The 18,910-nt window shown below is 42.6% G+C and overlaps 1 protein-coding gene across 1 annotated transcript in view; it reads left to right on the top strand.

Moving 5' to 3' along the window:
• Positions 1–5,049: 5,049 nt before the first annotated feature.
• The window catches only part of Cerkl (ceramide kinase like), a 130,244-nt gene continuing 116,383 nt past the window's right edge, over positions 5,050–18,910 (top strand). Inside the window, exon 1 of the mRNA XM_008827963.3 lies at positions 5,050–5,430. Within this exon, the coding sequence (XP_008826185.2) occupies positions 5,196–5,430 (235 nt within the window). The 5' untranslated portion in view covers positions 5,050–5,195. The remainder of the gene's footprint in view (positions 5,431–18,910) is intronic.

An 18,910-nucleotide genomic window follows, 5' to 3' on the forward strand; every position in this document is an offset into this window, starting at 1 on the left:
AAAACCTTTCCATGCTTTATGAGACCTTGTATGTGATTGATTTAATATATATTAATGTTCCTTCGAGCATTTTACAGATGTGAAACCCATTTGAAAGATACCTGAAGAAGCAAAGGCCAGCTATAGCTATAAGATTCTTGGCAGTTTTATGGTTGGGTAAGATAAAGACAGAGACTCCCAAACTATACAACTGTTAAGAAAATCTACAGTACCAGGGGTGGGTTGCCCCTCAATAAGCTGTTGGTCAGAGAGATCCTAGAAGTCCTCTAATTCACCAAGGCTATTGCCATTAATGTTGGTTGTACACTAGAAAGGTCAATAAGTCCATGTTGTTGAAGACAGCACATGTTGTGAGCACAGGAGAAGAAGAAGAGATGGAACTGAGACTAAGCCAAAAATCTCCATGCCACTGGATGGATGACATTCATATTTATGCAGATGGTTGGGGAAGAAAGGATCCCCTACAATTCTACTCAATGATGGACCCCATGTGCTGCACACTATGGACATACCAAGCAATACCTGCAAGTGCAATAATGGCTCGACCAACATGCGTACAACTGACAAATTTCTAATTGGATAAGGCCTACATCTGTCATCCCCTCCAAGGCTTGGGGACCTTAGCAGAAAATTGACGGAAAGATTGTAAGAGCGGAGGAAAGGGGTGGAGTGTGTTCCCCAAGGGTTTTGGTTCCTCCAAGGGGCAGGGCCTGCTGAGGAGAATGGACTAGACAGAGTGAGCCATGGAAGGAGGGTTTGTGGTGCCATCTTGGGACAGGAGTGGCCAGCTGCAAGTAATCCTGGAGTGACTTTTGTACATGGGGAACATGCAGCAGCCTGGCATACTCAAGGACAGAATGGCCTGACACTTGTGGACCTGGGGCAAGATCGCTGGCCCCTGAAGCATGAGTGAATGCTAGAGGTGACTAGCGTGGGATTGGTCTGATATGGCGGGCTCTGAGCCGTGCCACTGGAGGTGCCACCAGAGTTGAGCATTGTGGGGTTAGGCACTGGGTGCTCATTCCTTTGTAAGTTACTTCCCCCCCCACGATAATAAATGCACATAAAGATATGTTATATGGTTTGCCTGAAAGTGCAAGAGACCCAGAGAGAACTCTGGTGACAAGCACTTACTATGTCTCAGGAGCTATACTAAATATTGAGAACGCAGTGGTGAACAAAGTAAATGCCCTACTGTTAACATTAGCTACAACTTGATGTCTGTTTAGTATTTCTTATACCTTAATCCTGATACTAAGTGCATCCTCATTCAATGAGGAAGTTAGACAATACACGAAGAAACAAATCTTCAAGAATGTAGTATAGATAATAGTAATTTCCGTAAAGAAAAATAATAGTATGGTGGAAAGATTAACAACAGGTTGAAGATGTGTGTGCCCTAATCCTCAGAACAGAACCTGCGATTATGTTATTTTCTGTAGCAAAAGTGACTTTGCAAATGCAATTGAGTTAAGGATTATCTGGCAGCCCAAATGGAATCATACATTTTTTTGTAAGAGGGAAGGAGAAAGGTCAAAGTCAGATAAAGAAAGCAGCAGCTCCATGGGTGGTGGTACAGAGATAGTAAACATCTGACTTGTCAGGAAGGAGAAGGGACTGGGAGACAAGAAATACGGGGGACCTCTAGAAGCTGGAAGTGGCAAGCAGTAAATTTTTCCCAAGAAGTGGCAGGCTTGTTGACATCTTAATTTTCTTTTTATTTAGTCAGTCACATACAGCCCAGGGTGTTCTTGAACTCACTATGAAACCAAGGAAGATATTTGCTTTCTGATCCTCCTGTCTCCACCTCCCTGTCTGAGTGCTGGAATTATGGGTGTGTCCCATCACACTCAGTTTACGTGGTGCAGGAGATTGAACCTGGGGTGCCTACATGCTAAGCAAGTACTTTATCAGCTGTACTACATAACTAGCCTTAACACCTTGGTTTTCATTCAGTGAAACTGATTTAGGATTTCTGATCTTTAGGAATGCAGGATAATACATTTGTTTCATTTCAAATTACCAGCTTGTGGTTATAACAGCAGTAGGATGCTCATACTCAGTGATATAGGATGGTAGATTATGGAGGATACTCAGGCATGGACTCTTGACAAGGTGACCCTTATACAGAATAGTGAGCAAAGTGAATGAGCCATCTGGTTATTAGCTAAGGGGTGCATTATAGTGGAGGGCAGAGCAAGGGCTAGCGTTCGGAGAAGGGATGATGCTCCTAGTGTCTGAGGACTAGCCAGATGGCTTATGGGTGAGTGAGCAAGAGGGAATGGGCTGATAAGCACCTTGAAGAGGTACTGAGGCCAGATTGTGGAGAGCCTGTATCTTGATGAGCATTTTGATTGTATTCCAAGAATAATGGGAAGTGTATTTATTATTTTTTCTGTGTCTGTGATAGCATACTCTGACAAAAGCAACTTAGGGAAGAAAGGATTTATTTTGGCTTACTGTTCCAGCAGGATAGAGTCTATCATGGTGGGGCAGCCATGACACTAGTCAGGGAAAGCATGGTGGCAGAAGCAGGAAGCTGGCTCATCAGATTTTCACAGAGAGAGAGAGAGAGAGAGAGAGAGAGAGAGAGAGAGAGAGAGTATTGTATAGCCTGACTGGCTTAGAACTTCCCATGCAGACCATCACCTGCCCCCACGCAGAGATCCCCTGCCTCTACCTCAGAATGGAGAGAGAGAGAGAGAGAGAGAGAGAGAGAGAGAGAGAGAGAGAAACAGGAGTAGGGCAAGGCTATAAACCCTCAAAGCTAGCCCCCAGTGAGTATTTCCTCCAGTAAGGCTCTACCTCTTAAAGGCTCCATAACCTTTCCAAACAACTTAACTGGGGACCAAGTGTTCAAACACATGAGCCTGTGGAGTACATTTCTCATTCAACCAGCACAGTTTGAACAGCACTGGAAGGTTCTAGGCAGGGTATTGATGTGCTTTTTTCATTTTAAAAGCAGACATGCAACTTCTATGGAGAGCATAGCCTCTGGCAAGAAAGTTCCAATACAAAGAGAAGGGGGATGCCAAGGGAGTGAAGATGTCCATTGGATAAGGCTGACAGGAGTGAATCATCAAGGCAAGGTGTGTGTGTGTGTGTGTGGTTTTGGTGGGAGGTATGAAACAAATAAAAGTGAGAGGGATTCTAACACTGTTGGTTGGAAATATTCTTGGAGGAACATATTTGTGATGGAAAATCGTGAGCTTTGTTTTAGATATGCCTCGGACATTTAATGGGCAAGTAAGTAGAGGTGGCAGGTGGGTAATTGGAACATAATATCTGAAGCTCAGAACAGTGCTGGAGTTGATGACTTCACCTTTGGAGTCCTGGCCAGTAGGTAAAGGATGGAAGTGATTTATGGGGGTAGGGGTGGGAGGGGAGGTTTGCAGGCATGTGTGTTAGACAGATCCCAAGGACTGAGCTCCGAGGCAGAGAAATCTTTAGAACCCTTGCAGAGGGAAGCTCATCAAATAGGAAGAATGGAACACAGATCTTGTTATTTCCATCCTCAAGGCAAGCCAAGGCTGGTACTTGCAACTCCTAGTCTGACAAAAGCCTGAAAAATGGCAACCCACCCCTTTGCAAAGGTCCCAAGAAGTAGCCATTGCCTTGGCCTGTTTGTTCTGGCTCTCAATGAGCTTTGAAAATGCCAAAGAGTTCTAATCTGTGAGGACTGCTGACATCTGTGAATACGAGATGCCCACTCTAGAACTGAAGCTCCTCCTGAGAAGGGCACCACCCCCCACCTCTGCCTGCTGAGCAGCCACCTGAAGCCAATGTTGAGGCTCATCCGCAGCTGTACTTCTGTTCCAAGAAAAAGCTCACTAACTGCAATCAGATCAAATTGAGGCTATTCTTTGATTGCCCTGGAAGAATGAGTATTTGCTCTCAGAGCATTGAACAGGAAGAGTCCCAGCTTACCTGATACACTGAAGCTCTGTTTGAAAACAATTTGGCTAGGCCAACAGATAGTCTGAGCTGAGGGCCTAGAGAAACCCCTCTCCAGTTAGCTCTTCTGACTGCAGGGTGACCAGGAGGACTGAATGAAAGTGGCTATGTGATGAAGCTTTTAGGCATTAGCAGGCCAGGCCCTGATTTACCAGACCATGAAGTTAAATGCTTCAACACCTGACTTTTTCCTCCATAGCATTATGACAGCCTTGTAAAAGTCTTCCTTTACTTCTAGTGGGCTTCAACCTAAGGTCTCAGTTGCCTTCTGTCTGCCTGCTTCCCACCACAAATTGTCAGCCTTGGTGCTGTGACACTACTCATAGCACGGATTCTAAGTCTTGACTAAATATTACTCATGTGGGGAACATCAAAAAGTCCTGAAATCTGGGCCCCATTTCCAATTGTCTTCGAGGTGTGGCTTAGACAACTGGATTAAAACAAAAACGAAACCAGGTAACTCCAGTATGCAGTCAGGATGGAGAACCACCAGCCTTCTAACTCTCTGAGCTTTTCAAATTAGCAGCTAAGTTCAAGAACCCCAGGTATCCACATTACTCTACAGAGGTTGCTTTTTGGTGAGAAAGCCCCACTCCTTGCACGCCAGCAGTACCAGATCCAGGCAGGCAAAGCTGAATCTGAAGAGGGAGTATGTTGGGGTAAGGTAGGACTCTAAATAAACAGCTACTGTAAGGTGTACATTTGTCTGTGCAAATCCGTGGTTTGGGGGAATGCTCCCCAAAGAACATGCGTAGATCCAGGGATAAAGCACTTCCAAGGCTCCCAGGGGAGACCCCTGGGAAGGTTGAAGGAGCCTTCCACTCTGTAGCACAGGGCCAGCAGCTTCTGCAATCACCCAGGGAAGAGTAACTTAGAAATGCAGTATTTGGGGTCCCCTTCCAGACCTTTCCAATAAGAATCTGTATAAAATGTCAAGGGATACTTATGCAAGCCAGTTTGAGGAGCGCTGGGTTACACATTCCGGAAGTGAACTCCTATTGAGCAGCTGGGGCCTAACGGAGGGAGCCCCTTTTCCCTCCACCCCTAGTGAGTGGCAGAGGCCCAGGCTGGTAGGGAAAGATGGGGACTCCTCAGAGAGCGGCCCCTCCCGCGCGCCCGCCTCCCTTCCGGCGTCTGCCTCCTGCGCCGTTGCTGTGGCAGCGCGGGACGCGGCCCGGGCGGTGGTTGTCCCGGCCTCCGCCTCCCTCAGAGCCCTCCCGGCCTTGAGGCTCGTGCCCGTCATGTCCCGGGGGAGACGCGGGAGCCGGGTGGGCGTCCTGGGCGTCGGGGAGGAAGAGGCGTCCCGGCAGGTGGCCGCTGGGCCCAGCGCGGCGGTCGGGTTTCCGCTGGGAACAGAGGTGGCGGCAGAGCGTGTTCTGCTCCGGGGCATCTTCCAGATCGGGAGGGACAGCTGCGACGTGGTGCTGGGCCAGCGGGTCCTGAGGTGGCGGCCCATCCAGCCGGAGCGCCCGGCGGGTGAGTGCGGCCCTCGCCCCCCCCCGCCCCCCCGCCAGCCGCATCCTGCTGTCCCGGCCTGCTCCTTCCCTGCACAGAAAAAGCGCCACCGGCGGGACGCTCCCGCCACTGCCTGCTCCCGCCCCAGTGTAACCCCACCCAAGTCACTCTAGGCGGGAGTCTCCAAAGGAAACGTGGAGCCCAGTAGGGGAGGTGTATGCAAAGGCGGAAGTTGCAGTCCGTCCTCCAAGCTGATTAAGTTTTAATCTAACTTTCGAGTCCTTAGCTGATGAATAAACCCTTTACAAAACAGGCCTGCACACGCTTCTGCAGTCCATCACTGGGCCCCCCAGGTTTTTGGATTCTTGCAGAACTGCTTCAGGCTGTCTAGAAACTCTTAATGCTGTCCCTAAAGATTATTGCATCATTGCATCACAAATTTGTGGTTACTAAAATGTATCATTTATTGATTTAAAGGGGTTTTTTGCTGTTTTTTTTTTTTTTTAAGAAACATGCTGCAATTTGCAGTAGAAATATTTCAGGCCTTCATCTAGAGGCGACTTAGTGGAAAATGTTGGAATGTGGTTCACAGCCTATTTTAACTAAGTACGTGTGAATGAAACTAGAAACAACTGCTTTCCTGCCAGTGAAAAACAAACTCCATGTGCCATTGTCATAGAATGGGAAAAGGTCACTGTTTGAAAGTTTCTTGTTCAAAAGTCTAACAAAATGAAACCACCCTGTAAAGGGACATCCACACTGGCTGAGCATAGTTTCTGCCCCAGCCGCTTATACAAACCTCTTCACTTACCCAAAGCTACTTTTGACTTTAATTTAAATGTTATCCTGTGTTTTGAAAACCCAAGGTGAAGAAGCATTTTTTTCTGAACCTTTTAAGTTACAAACTAGACATGGAAACATAAAACCATTCTGTTCTGTCTGTAAAGTCAGCCCAAGTTATGGGGTATAGATGTTCATAATTAGTGTTTAGATTAGCCCAAAGAACCAATTTTAACCTATAAGGAAGCTGACATGCTATACAATTGGGAGACATTGGGCAGGGTGACCCCACGCAAGTCAAAGCTGAAGGGCTGCTTGTACACACAAAGGTGAATCATTACGTTAAAATAGCAATGCTGTTTTATATCAGTGGTGATTGAGGAAAAATAAGCTTAATTAGCACTCCCAGTAATAGAATTTTAAAAGCGCTCTTGACCGTTTTTATAAAGGTGAACTTTGCAAGTGCTGATTCTTTATGTTTAATTTTGCCCAGAGACCCTTTAGTTTTCATTTCTTTTGTGTGTGCATACTATGCAATTAGCACCTGCTGTTTAAAGCACCTTGAGCTTCTAAAATTGGAGCCCCAGAAGCCTAGCACTTCCACTTCTAGAGCAACCCAGAGGGTGTTTTACTAAATTGAGTGGGAAAAGAGGAGGTATTAGTGATGATATGAACACAGTACTCTCTGATGTTAAGTTTGCATAGATGTGAGCGATAGGAAAAAAGAGAAAACTCTCCCAAAACAGAGGAGAAACTGTTATCAAGCTGTTAAACTTAGGAGGACAGTGTGTTAGCCTGTGTGGTGGGAGAGACCATGGCTGCTCTGCTTTGCAGGTGTCAGGTTGTCCCAGGGTAGGGCTAGGGTAATGAGGTCACTGGACATTATTGCTTGGTACATAGGAGATGTCTGCAAGAGTATCCGGTTTTAAACCTCGTAGTTTCTTAGTAGTTTTCATTGGTGAAACAAAATACTATTTGGTCATCTGTCTCCTAATTTTCCATCTTGAGCATGATGAGGCATGACACTAATGTATTTTATGAGGGCTATCACTTGCAAAATTATGACTATTTGATGGGCTTTTGTTGGCAGGGTAAATGAGTGTAACCACAAGGACTGCAGTTCTCTTTATTGGGTTCAAGGGTGACTTGGAATAATGGTTGTGTTACCTTTCCCTGTAGAGATGAGGCTTGTGAGGGTCTACAGGTCAAGACAGTAAACTTAAAAACTCCAGCAGTTAGAGCTGGTCTTTTCTCTTTAAGTGAAGAATCATTTCTAGATTAGTGTATTAGGTCCTATTGATGAAGATATTAAGTTGATGAGGAGTTATTCCCTTAATATTAAATTAAATGCTTTGTTCCTTAGTCCTAAGACATATTGTGGAATGTTATGAAGATGCAGCATAAAAGACTGGTGTCATTGCCTTCATGGAAACAACATATTTAGAAAAGACGTATGACTCCAAAGGCTCAGACTGCCACCAACCCTTCATTATCTAACATGAAACAACTAATGTTTTGTGATGTGATGATATAAAGATCCATGGGATATGGGCTTGCCTTGAAGAAACGCCGTGTTTGCAGGAGAGTGATCACTTCTTGACAGGAGTTTCATCATGGAAGATAAATTAGTGGTTTAAGTTCCTACTTCCAAAAATTAAGAAAAAAAAAATGAAAGTTGAGCTTCATAATATGTCAGAAGAGCTTGTAGTGTTAAGCCAGAAATTGGGATGTTAGGTAGTAGTCTGGAGCGTAGCTCAGTTGTGGTACTGATTGCCTGGAATGCGTGAGGTCCTGGATTCAGGTTCCATACTCCTCTGAAGGTTCCAGGAGAGAATCCTTCCTTTCCTCTTTTAGCTTGGTGTCTCTTTGTATTCCTTAGCTTGTGGTTGCATAACTGTCTTCACGTGACATGCCATTCAGTGCCTCTATGTGTCTCCTCCCCTTCTTAGAAGGTTGATAGTTATTGGATTTAAGGTCCACCCTAAATCCAGAGTGATCGCTCAGCTTAATTACACTGGCAAAGACTATTTCTCAATGTGGTACTATTCGAGGTTCCAACTGGATCTGAATTTTGGGGAGATGATTCAGCTTATTAAAAGTATGATGTGAATGGGAAAGAAATTCTAGGTTGAGGAATAAAATAAGAGCAGAAAAATGAAAGGCTATTTTCTGGGAATAGTAACTAATAAACATCTCTTAGGATTGTAACAGGTAAACAGAGGCCTTCAGACAATAAATGCACATGAAGTTCTCATGTTTTTTATGTATAATTATTTTAAATTGGGTCACAGCATCTCTGTCCCAAGTCCTGCTTTTTGTGATGGTCTGTTAGATCTCTACTGAAACTTGAAAGTCACCCTTCGTGACTTTGGCTTTTATTCCACTTTCATTCCCTCCCATGACCATAGCAGAGATTCTGTTGTCTCCCAAGGCCACTAGAGCCTGCATCTTCAGTCTCAGGAAGGATATTGTCTTCCTATTCATTGGCAGTAGCTTTCACTCTTGATCAACTCTTACTTAAGCAAGGTGAGGTGCTCAGGACTTGTCCATCCTGACTATCCATAGTCTCAATCCTCTAAGTTCCTCTTTCACTAGCTGTGCTCTGCCTCTTTCTTACTTTGTCCATTAAGCTCTTAGAAAGATGGTTGTGTTCACAATGCCTCCATGAATCACCTCTGAATTATACCTCAACTCTGGGGGACCTGCTGTCTTCTTTCTTTCTGCTGAAAGTTCTGAGGCAAAGGCTAGCAGAAATAGTCTGCCCGATCAAAAGAGAAACTCCACTCTTTCCCCTTTTGGATTTTTCCTTCATTTCACTGTGACTCAACTCTGTTGGCTTCTGTGACACCAGCTTCTCAGTCTCCCAGAGGACTTCATCATAAATACTTGTAAAATGTGGTGTTCCCAAGAATCTAGTCTGTTGTGACTACATAGGCTTTCCAGGCAGCATTGCCCACTATTGTTCTGAGCTCCTGTTCTCAGCTGCCTTCAGGAGCACACAGATTCAGTATGTCTTCAAGAACGGCAACCTCTCTTACTGGTTAGAATACTTCTTGATCTTCTGTTCTCTATCGTGATTAAAGGACTCACTAATTCACGTGTGAATTCATTTTTGAGGTGTGTAGGTTATGTTACAGGAACTAGGGTGAGACCTCGAATTTCTTAGTTTTTGCTGCATGAATCACTTGCTCTGCTCTTCACCCTCATTGAGCCTGTTCTCAAATATTACCTTGTTAGTGAAGTTTTCCCTCTCCACCTATTTAGAATCCCTTTCTGCACACTCTGTCACTCCTCTCTACTGCTTTATAGTTTTAAACAGCACTTATCTTCTTCTGTATTGTCTGAGTGATAATGTCTGTCCTCCCTGTGACCACCTGCTCTAAGAGAGCAGAGATTTTTGTTTATTACTGACAGTCCTAAACAGAGACAAATGGCATGTCCATTCTAGGGTGGCTTTAGAAGAGTACATAAAAAGTTGTGCAATGGTTCCTTATCTGAGGTTTCACTTTCCATACTGTGATGGTTAATACTCATTGTCACTTTGATGAGATTTAGAATTACCAGGGAAACACATCTCTGGGTATCTATACAGGTATTTTCAGAAACGTTAAACTATGGAGGGAAGACTATCCTGAATGTGAATGATACCATCCTGTGGATTGGGTCCTGGTCTGAATAAAAAGGAAAAAAAGAGCTGAACACCAGCATTCATTTCTCTCTGCTTTTCTAAACATTAATTTTTGCTTTATTTTTATTTTATATGTATAAATGTTTTGCCTGCATGTATGTAATTGCTTTCATGCATGAAATACTGGCAGAAGCCAGAAAAGGGCTTCAGATTCCCTGGAACTGGAGTTACTGAGTATCGTTAGCTGTTATGTGGGCTCTGGGAACTGGACCTGGGTCCTCTATGAGAGCAGCCAGTGCTCTTAACCATGGAGCCATCTCTCCAGCCTTCTGCGTTTTGACTGTGGATGCAGTGTGACTAGCTGCCTCTGGCTCCTGCCACCACTTTGCCCCTTCCATGATAGACAATACCCTAAAACTGTGAGCCAAAACAAACCCTTCCTAAAGTGGCTTTTGCCAGATGTTTTATGCTGACAATGAGAAAAAGTACCTAATGCAGGTGTCCATTAAAAAGATTTAATGGAAAAAAATCAAATAATTAATAAATTCAAATTGTGCATTGATTTGGTTAGTGTGATGCAGTTTTGTACCATCCTTCTCTATCTTGCCTGGGACGTGAATCTTGACTTTGTCTGGTACATCCATGCTGTATGTACTAACTTCCCTAAAGTCACCTTTGAGCTATCTTTGACATTAAATCGACTGTCATTGTTTTGCAGTTGGGACCATCCACTATTTCAGATCTTCAGTGGAACATATTCCCTAACATACATTACTATCAAATACCAACTCCTCATCACCTACAGGAGCAGTATTGCCTCTCTTCCCCACCTGAAGACTCAGAACTCCTTTTACAAAAATATCTTAAGTGTATCTCCAATATAAGCAGATGTAAGTGAAAATTTCTTGGAAATGGTGGGTCTGTCTTCTTGGCTCCCACTTTACCTAATGGGATCATGTTTGGTCCTTTGAAAACTCATTGCATATGGAATGGGCTGAGAGACACCTCTGAACATGGTATAAGATTCTGTGTTCTGTACCTGTCTCTGCACCTTTGTTTTCCAGGGCTTTCCTTATATTTCACCACTCTGTAATAGGCAAGACTACAGAGATGGTATTCCATAGACTGTGTGTTCTCCATGCTGCTTTGGCGACTGGGAATTGGCTTCCTCTGTGCTGTTTTGAATGCTTCCATGTTTACATTCATTAAACTAATGGAGATTCATTATAGTTTTTTTCATTCCCTTTAGGCATAATTGGATCTCATATACAGAGACATTGAATAACCTCTTTTTTCTCCTTGGAGGACAAGCTCCTAAGTGTCTTCCACTTTGTATTGTTCCTGGATTTCTAATGTGGGAGTTAATATCGCCCGACTTCTTCACTGTGAGGGATGTAGCAGGTCATTTCTATCTTGCTCAGCTTCAGAGTATAAAGATCATAAACTTGTGACCAAAAGGCATTATTCAGTTCAGAGAATGTCTTCTTCATTGCTGCAGTGGTGCTTGATAGTCTTCCTATCAGAATCTCCAATTGTGGCCATTCTTGTGCATCCTACATGAGTTTATTCATGTTACATGTTATTCATGTTAAGGACGTTGTCGAGCTTGTCTGTGACTCAGGAGGGGACAAAATCCTGAAGAAACGAGAAAGGGTTCATGTGAGTTTCTTGACACCAAATGTGAAGAGTCACATACACCTAGGTCATGGAATCTGCCAAGATAGAACAGGTCAAGTGCAGGGCCCAGGGTAGCAGTTACTCACACACAGCCAGGATTGGATGTGAGGTGCTAAGAGTCAAAAAGGAAACTCAGGGGACATGGGCAGATACAATTGACAAATTCTCCTGTTTATTTTTAATCTTTATTGAATTTGTTCTTTAGCAGTTTCATTACATATATAAAGCATGTTCCGACGAACCCTTATTAACAATTTCCTTTCCAAAAATTAATTTCTTGAGACCCATCAAGCTTAGCCAGAATTATCTGTGTGATCATGGGTTTGGGGCTTTCCTTTAGAGCCTGTTCCCCGCTGTGGGTACACAACTGAAAACAATGACTGCTCCTCCCCCAGAATCCATCAGTAGTCCATCAGGGAGAGATAGGCCCCTTGGGCCCCTCTTTGAGACATAATGGACTGTTGATAGATCCAGTCTCATGTAGACCTGTTGGATATAGCCACAGCTATTGAAATCAGCTACTTCATAATGTAGCTGTTAACTTGTGCTTAATACCTCAAATGTTTTCAGAGTTCAATATTTTCAAGACCACACTGACTTCCTATTGCATTGGTTTCTGTATAAACAAATGACAAACTTCTAGGCATGCTTTCTTGTGAAGTTGTAACCTTTTATTCGAAATATGTTGAAGCAGAAGATTTAAATTTTTATTTATTTATTTTAATTTTATGTATATGAGTGTTATGCCTGCATGTATGCAAATGCACCCATATTATGTAATACCCATGAAGGACAGAGGAGAGCATCAGATCCCCTGAAACTGGAGTTACAGATGGTTGTTAGCTTCCATGTGGGTGCTGGGTACTGAACCTGGGTCTTCTGCAATAGCAGCCAGTGTTTTTAACTGCTGAGCCATTTCTCCAATCTCAGATGCAAGATTTTTGTGCATCCCTATGTACAAAAATGTGTTTACTGTCTTATGGGACCAGATTTTACCTCTTTCCCATAAAACAGAAGCTACTGATAAAGAAAGCAAGCATCGGGGCTAGAGGCCCTCTTCTGGCCTCCACAGGCATTGTTACAGGGGTGCACTTAAACATATGCGGACAATACATTCATACACATATTAATAATAAAAAATGTTTAAAAACTAAGCAAGAATGGGTGATTGAGCAAGATCAACTCATATGTACTGCATTTAAGAGTGATGCATTTAGGGATTTCCGTGACTTGTGTCAGTAGCCCATCATGCTGTCTCATGCTGGGAACACGTGCCTCCTCTGTTCCTCCTCATTGCTCTGAAATGAGAATCCTGAGTGAACAGAAAAATATCATACACTGTTGGGTTGACACACTATCTTCTAAAACAAAAGTTTCACAAAACAAATCTCAGCACTGCTCTGTGAAGGTCACTCTCATGTTCCATTTTCATAACAAACAAATCGTGATTATGACTCATCAAATTAACTTCATAATTTACTAAGACAGCACTACTGGATCCCCAACAGCTTCTCTCTCCCAAGCTGTCTGGAATCTGTTTGCATCTGTGGTATGGGACAGATTTCAAGAGTGGGTACCAAAGGGCCTTTAGTTTTGACTCTGTGAATAGCAAATGTGCACCTGACTTAAGCAAGTCAGTTAACCCCTCTGGGTTACTGTTTATTGGTCTGAAAAATGAAACATTTGCATTATATTGAAGCCAGTTTGGTTACTTGTAAAGTTGTAAAGAATAACAGAAATAAAACCCCAGGCATTTTTTCTAATGAAAGAAGTCTGAGTAAGGTTTGAATGGTCAGTGGGGTTCACCTTTTGGTGTGTGCAGAGGAGTATTATATTTAAGGCAGGAACTTTGCAGCCTGAGTGAATTTCTCATTAGAAGAACCATGAGGGTACAGGGCTTCCTGGCACCAAGGGCACTGATGAGAAATGGCCAGGTGCTTCCTAACAGGCCTTGACTACTTGTCAGCAGATTTTTTACGAGGGGCAGAAGGACCAGCTCATCCCATCTTAATTTTGTTCCATGTTCATATCATCTCTTCCAAACTTCTGAGCAAAGACCCTATAATCTGATTAGTATTAAAATATTATGTTTCAAATATTTTTCAAAATGAGGATTTCACTCTTATAGTTTCCAACTTGACTTTTTTGTGTATCTGCTACCTCCCATACATAATTGTGATTTGTTTTCTTAAAAAATCAGTCCCACCATAATTCTGAACTCAGCTAAATTAGAGCAATGACCAGGAAATCTGAGAAACCCAAGCATCAGAACAGGGGCTTAAAAAGGTTTTTTGTTATAAGAATCAAAATTATTTTCTTGATCTTAAAGTTTATACAAATGTGTTTACTTACTGGAAATTTAGGAGGAGGAAAGGTAATGTAGAAAAATGTGAAAATGAGAGGAATAAAAACACCATTTTGAGACAATGAGAGGTGGTGATTATGTGGGACTTAGCAGAGTGGGGCATATTCTAAGTATTAATCTGCCTAAGCTGTTTAGGAACAGATGTATGTGAAACAGATACCCAGTCCTCTGCTGTGTACATCCACACTGAGACATCTGTCGGTGGACTGTGTGGTCACAAATAATGGAAGCAGGGGTTAACCCCGCCTCCATGTGACCTATTACTCTTGTGAACTAGGGAAGCATTAATTAGTAAGACATGATGCTTTGATTTATCATTCTACTCATCAATAAGAAAGTGCCTCTTTTAAAGTGGCATGTTCCAAAGCTGTCAAATTTGAAGGAATTTTTAACACACACACACACACCCACAGAGAGAGAGAGAGAGAGAGAGAGAGAGAGAGAGAGAGAGAGAAAGAGAAGAGAGAGGCTTAGTTTGTCTTTTTCCTCTTGGAGGACTGCCAGTTAGACTTTGTGTGATGATGAGGACTCTACATGTTGAACTGGCCAGTACAAGTGCAATGAGCTGCCTGTGGTATATGAGCAACAGAAAGATAGCTAGCATGACTGAAGAAAACCATTTTAAATGGTATTTAATTTTAATTGATTTAAATCTAATATCTGCAAGAGGCTAGTGGTAACTTCATTAGATAGTGTAGTTCTAATACAGAGAAAAATTGTTCATTTTTTAGTTGGGGGTATGGCTCAGGGATAGAGTACCTGCTGAGCCCCTGTGTGAGGACCTGGGTTCAATACTTAGCACCACCGAGAACAAAAAGAAAGACTTCAGTTTTCATCTTTTTCCACATAGAAAGGGTGGTATCATTTTGAAAAGGTTTGTCACCTTGTAGAACCAGTAGTCATGCAATTTGAGCAACCTGTGAGCAATCAAAGCAGCTGAGCCCTAGGCTGGCTATAGTAGCACTCAGGTGGCCATGGAAGGGGGATCGAGAGTTCCAGGCCAATTTGGCTACAGACTGAGTCTTTGACTCAAATTAGAAACAAAAACAAGCAAAAATTTAAAAATATGAGCTGGAATTGCTGAAGAGGCAGAGCTCTTTGAAATATTTTGTCTACTCGAGACTGTTTTTGTTATTTGTGGATTCATTATCTGGTGGTATAGTTATGTATATAAAAATCATTGTGCTCTTCCTTGTGGTCATTGTGTTTATTAGTTGAACTAAAATTTGGTAAATCTGTTACTTATTTCATATGGTCACTGTCCTAGCTGGTCACTGTGATCCTGTGATAGTCTGTGGACTAATGTTATTCCTAAAGCTAGGACAACTAGTGGAACCATCTGAAGACAAGCAATTTAAATATAACCAATTATGCCAGCATGGTGGCACACGCCTTCAGTCCTAGTATTGGGAGGCAGAGACAGGAGGATCTTTATGGGATTCAGGATAGCCTGGTTTAACACAGTGAATTTCAGGCCAGCTGGAGCCACAGGGAGACCCTGTCTCAAAAACAAACAGAAAACTTTAACTAATTTTGTTCTTTTTCCTTCCCAGTCTATACTTGTATGAATCCCTTTGGGAGTGGAACTGGTATAGGAGTATCCCCTGGGAGAGAAGAACAGAACTTTCACTGACACCTAGGGGACAGACAACAGGGAGAGTCACACAGGTGGGGCCCACATCAGTAGATCAGAGAGGTGACCCAGATGGAGCTGTCCAGAATTTGAGGTCCTTCAGGAAACTGCAGAAATATAAACATATTAAAAGATAAAGATTCAAAGAACCAGGGCAATGGGTACAGACAACAGAGCAATTACATACACAGAAAAAACCTATTGCCTAGACTGGGGCGTTTTTGTACCACTGTAATATGGCAGAATGGATTATCTTTGTTGTAGATGGAATGTAATAGCTAGGACTCATTGCAGCTGATGACTCAGCAAAGTATCACTGAAATTTAAAAACACAGACCCCTCGAAAGCCTTTTATATGGTTGAATTCTGGTTTGAGAACTGTGGGGCTATTAATAGGGTATTCCATGCCAAGGGAGTGAGTTGAGCTTGTATGTATGTATATGATACTAAAGAAAAAGAACTCTTAGTAGCTCTGATTCTGTGATCTTGGGATTTACAAACTCAGGATGTGCTAGAGGGAGCAAAAGAGAAGGGAAAGGAATGGCATTGCAGGGAATTGAACTGCATGCTAAATTTTGGCATGCAAACTAGAACTTGAGCATTCTTAGTGTAATAAATGACTAAACCAGAGATAGGCAAGCAAGTAGGCAGGTGCAGACACACACACACACACACACACACACACACACTTTGTCATCTTTTTATACTATTGGTATAATGTTTTGGACTTATAGTAAGCACAAAGATAAGTCTAAAGTAATGTACCAGCTAGCATCAGGGAGTTCCAGTGTATGCTCCAAGAATTTTATCAGAAACAGTACTGTGGAGACTTCGACTGCTGCTACACAATGCCCTGTGCTTCACTGTGAAGAGTCAGCATACATGATCGGTGCTCATATCGCCAGGTTCTGTGCCAAGCATTCTATGTTATTTAACAAGACTGTGTAGTCTAGAAAGGAGTTTTCTCCCTAATACCCCAAAGCATTAAATAACATTCTCCATGTTAACTAGCAATAAAGTTGCTTGACTTAAAGCTTGGGATCCCCACTTGGGAGCCTGCAGTTCTCATTAGGTTATGCTTACCCTCAAGGAATCCAGAATTCCCCAGTACCCTCAGGAGTTGGTCCTATATCTCTCTAATAATAGCGAAGCATCATTATCCCAACCCAAATCCTAAAATCTTTACATTATCTGACTTCCTTTGCCCTTTAAGACAACTCATAAGAGACAGTTTGTTCCATTTTTCTTTTTATAAAATAAATGGTATTTTAAATTATTTCAAAACTAATAGATATTATGGAAACCATCAAACACACTTCAAAGTATAAAGAATATACAGCCATCCTAAAGATACAACTCTAAGAGGGGTAGGGGCTATGTAGCACATTGTTAAATTTAAACAGTTTTCAGTTTGTTTCATCTGCAGTTGACCTATTTCTCTTCTTTTCCTGGACTTACTGTAAGCAATTCCCAAGTGTTATATAATTTTATTTTTAAACATTTCAGTATGTGTCGCTAGGAAATGAGCATTAAAACTATAACCCTGGGGCTGGAGAGTCGGCTTAGTGGTTAAGAGCACTGACTACTCTTGCAGAGGACCCGCGTTTGATTCCCAGCACCTACATGGTGGCTATGAACCATCCTTAACTCCAGTTTCAGGGGAATCTGAAGCCCTCTTCTGACCTCCACGGCATTGCACGATGCAGGTGCACTCACATACATGCAGGCAATACACTCATACACATAAAATAAAAATAAATAAAATATTTTAATAAAAATATAACCCCAATACCACTCTTCTAAGTTGACAATGATTTTTTCTGTCTTTGGATATCAAGTTCATATTCTGCTGATAGTTTTTCATTTTTATATAAGTTAGCAATGAAACAAGGTTTGTGTTGTGGGTTGTTTCTGTGTCTTTGAATCTTGTAATCCATAGATTCTGATTGTTCTTTTAGTTTTCCTGCAACTTGTTCTTTGAATAAATCAACTTTCCTGTCTGATAGTTTTCCTTAAGAATAGCAATGTTTTTTGAGGCAAATACCTGTGAAAGAGGAGGAGGAGGAGGACGCATATTGCCAGGGACAGCTTTCAGAATTGATGTCAGTCTGATTCCTGTGAAGGGAGAGGAAGCAGGCTTTAGGAGGAAGAGCCTCTAACCATGATGTGGATCTGACAGTCTTGGTTACCACGGTGAGCACTTTCAAGAAAAGATTACCCCATAGGAGTCCTCCTGCCTTGGGCAGAAATGGCCAGACCTCATCCTTGTTCACTCATAGACTTCATCCTGCCAGAAACCGTGTCCCTAGCTGCACAGTCAAGGTGGAGGCTGTCTGCTCAATGAGCTTCTTGTGACACCGTGGGAAGTGCCAACTCCAGAAAGATTCCAGCAGCCACAGTGAGCGCTGAGGCTTGTGATTATTGTTGTCATTTTGAAATCAAGAATTTAAACATATTCAATATACTGTATTTCAGTTCACAGAAGCAACTGTTTGTACTGTTTAAAATGCCTAATGTTTGTTCCAGCATGAGCACCTTCACCTTACTGCTGAGTACCTGTAACATTTCTTCTACTGTCTCTGACAAATTCCTTGTTTTCTGGAATGATAACACATTCCAGGCACAAATAGATTATTTCATGCTGGAAACATGAATTGAGCCCAATCATAAAAAATACTGCCTTTTTCCTCAGTTGGGGGATAGGTTGTGGTTTTGAGAAGCAATACTTTGAACACTAAACAAGCTGTGCTGGATAGCTTTAGTGTCAACTTGACATACCTGGGTTGAGGGAACCTCAATTGGGGAATTGCCTCCATTGAACTGGCCTGTGGCCATGTCTCTGGGACATCTTCTTGATTGTTGTGTGATGTGGGAGGGCCCAGCTCAACTGTGGGTGGTGCCACCCCTGGGCAGGTGGGCCTGTGTTGCATAAGAAAGCAGGCTGAGTAGGGGCCCAGGGAGTAAGCCAGTAAGCAGAGTTCCTTCGTGGCCTGTGCTCCAGTTCCTGCCTCCAGGTTCCTGCCTCCAGGTTCCTGCCTTGAGCTCCTACCTTGAGCTCACTGATGAACTGTGACCTGGGAGATGTAAGACAAATAAACCCTTTCCTCCCCAAGGTGGTATTGGTCAAAGTGTTTTGTCACAGCAATGGAGAAACAAACTAGGACACAAGCTTATCATTCAAACTTTCTCTAGTGGCTCTTGTCACTAGATTTTTTGAGAGAATAAAGAGCTAGAAAGTATATTGAGTTTTTTTTGGTGTGGTTGGGTTTTGATTTTAAAGAGAAATACATCATACAGAATTATGCCGATACTTGGAATTCAAATTCAGGATGAAAGCATAAGTTCATTAACTTTTCTCTTTGGTGACCTGACTAGAAGAAACTTAAAAGGAGGAAGTATTTATTCTGGTTCATGTTTC

This window comes from Nannospalax galili, unplaced genomic scaffold (genome assembly GCF_000622305.1).
Source record: "Nannospalax galili isolate Female #2095 unplaced genomic scaffold, S.galili_v1.0 scaffold892, whole genome shotgun sequence".
Taxonomy (NCBI): domain Eukaryota; kingdom Metazoa; phylum Chordata; class Mammalia; order Rodentia; family Spalacidae; genus Nannospalax; species Nannospalax galili.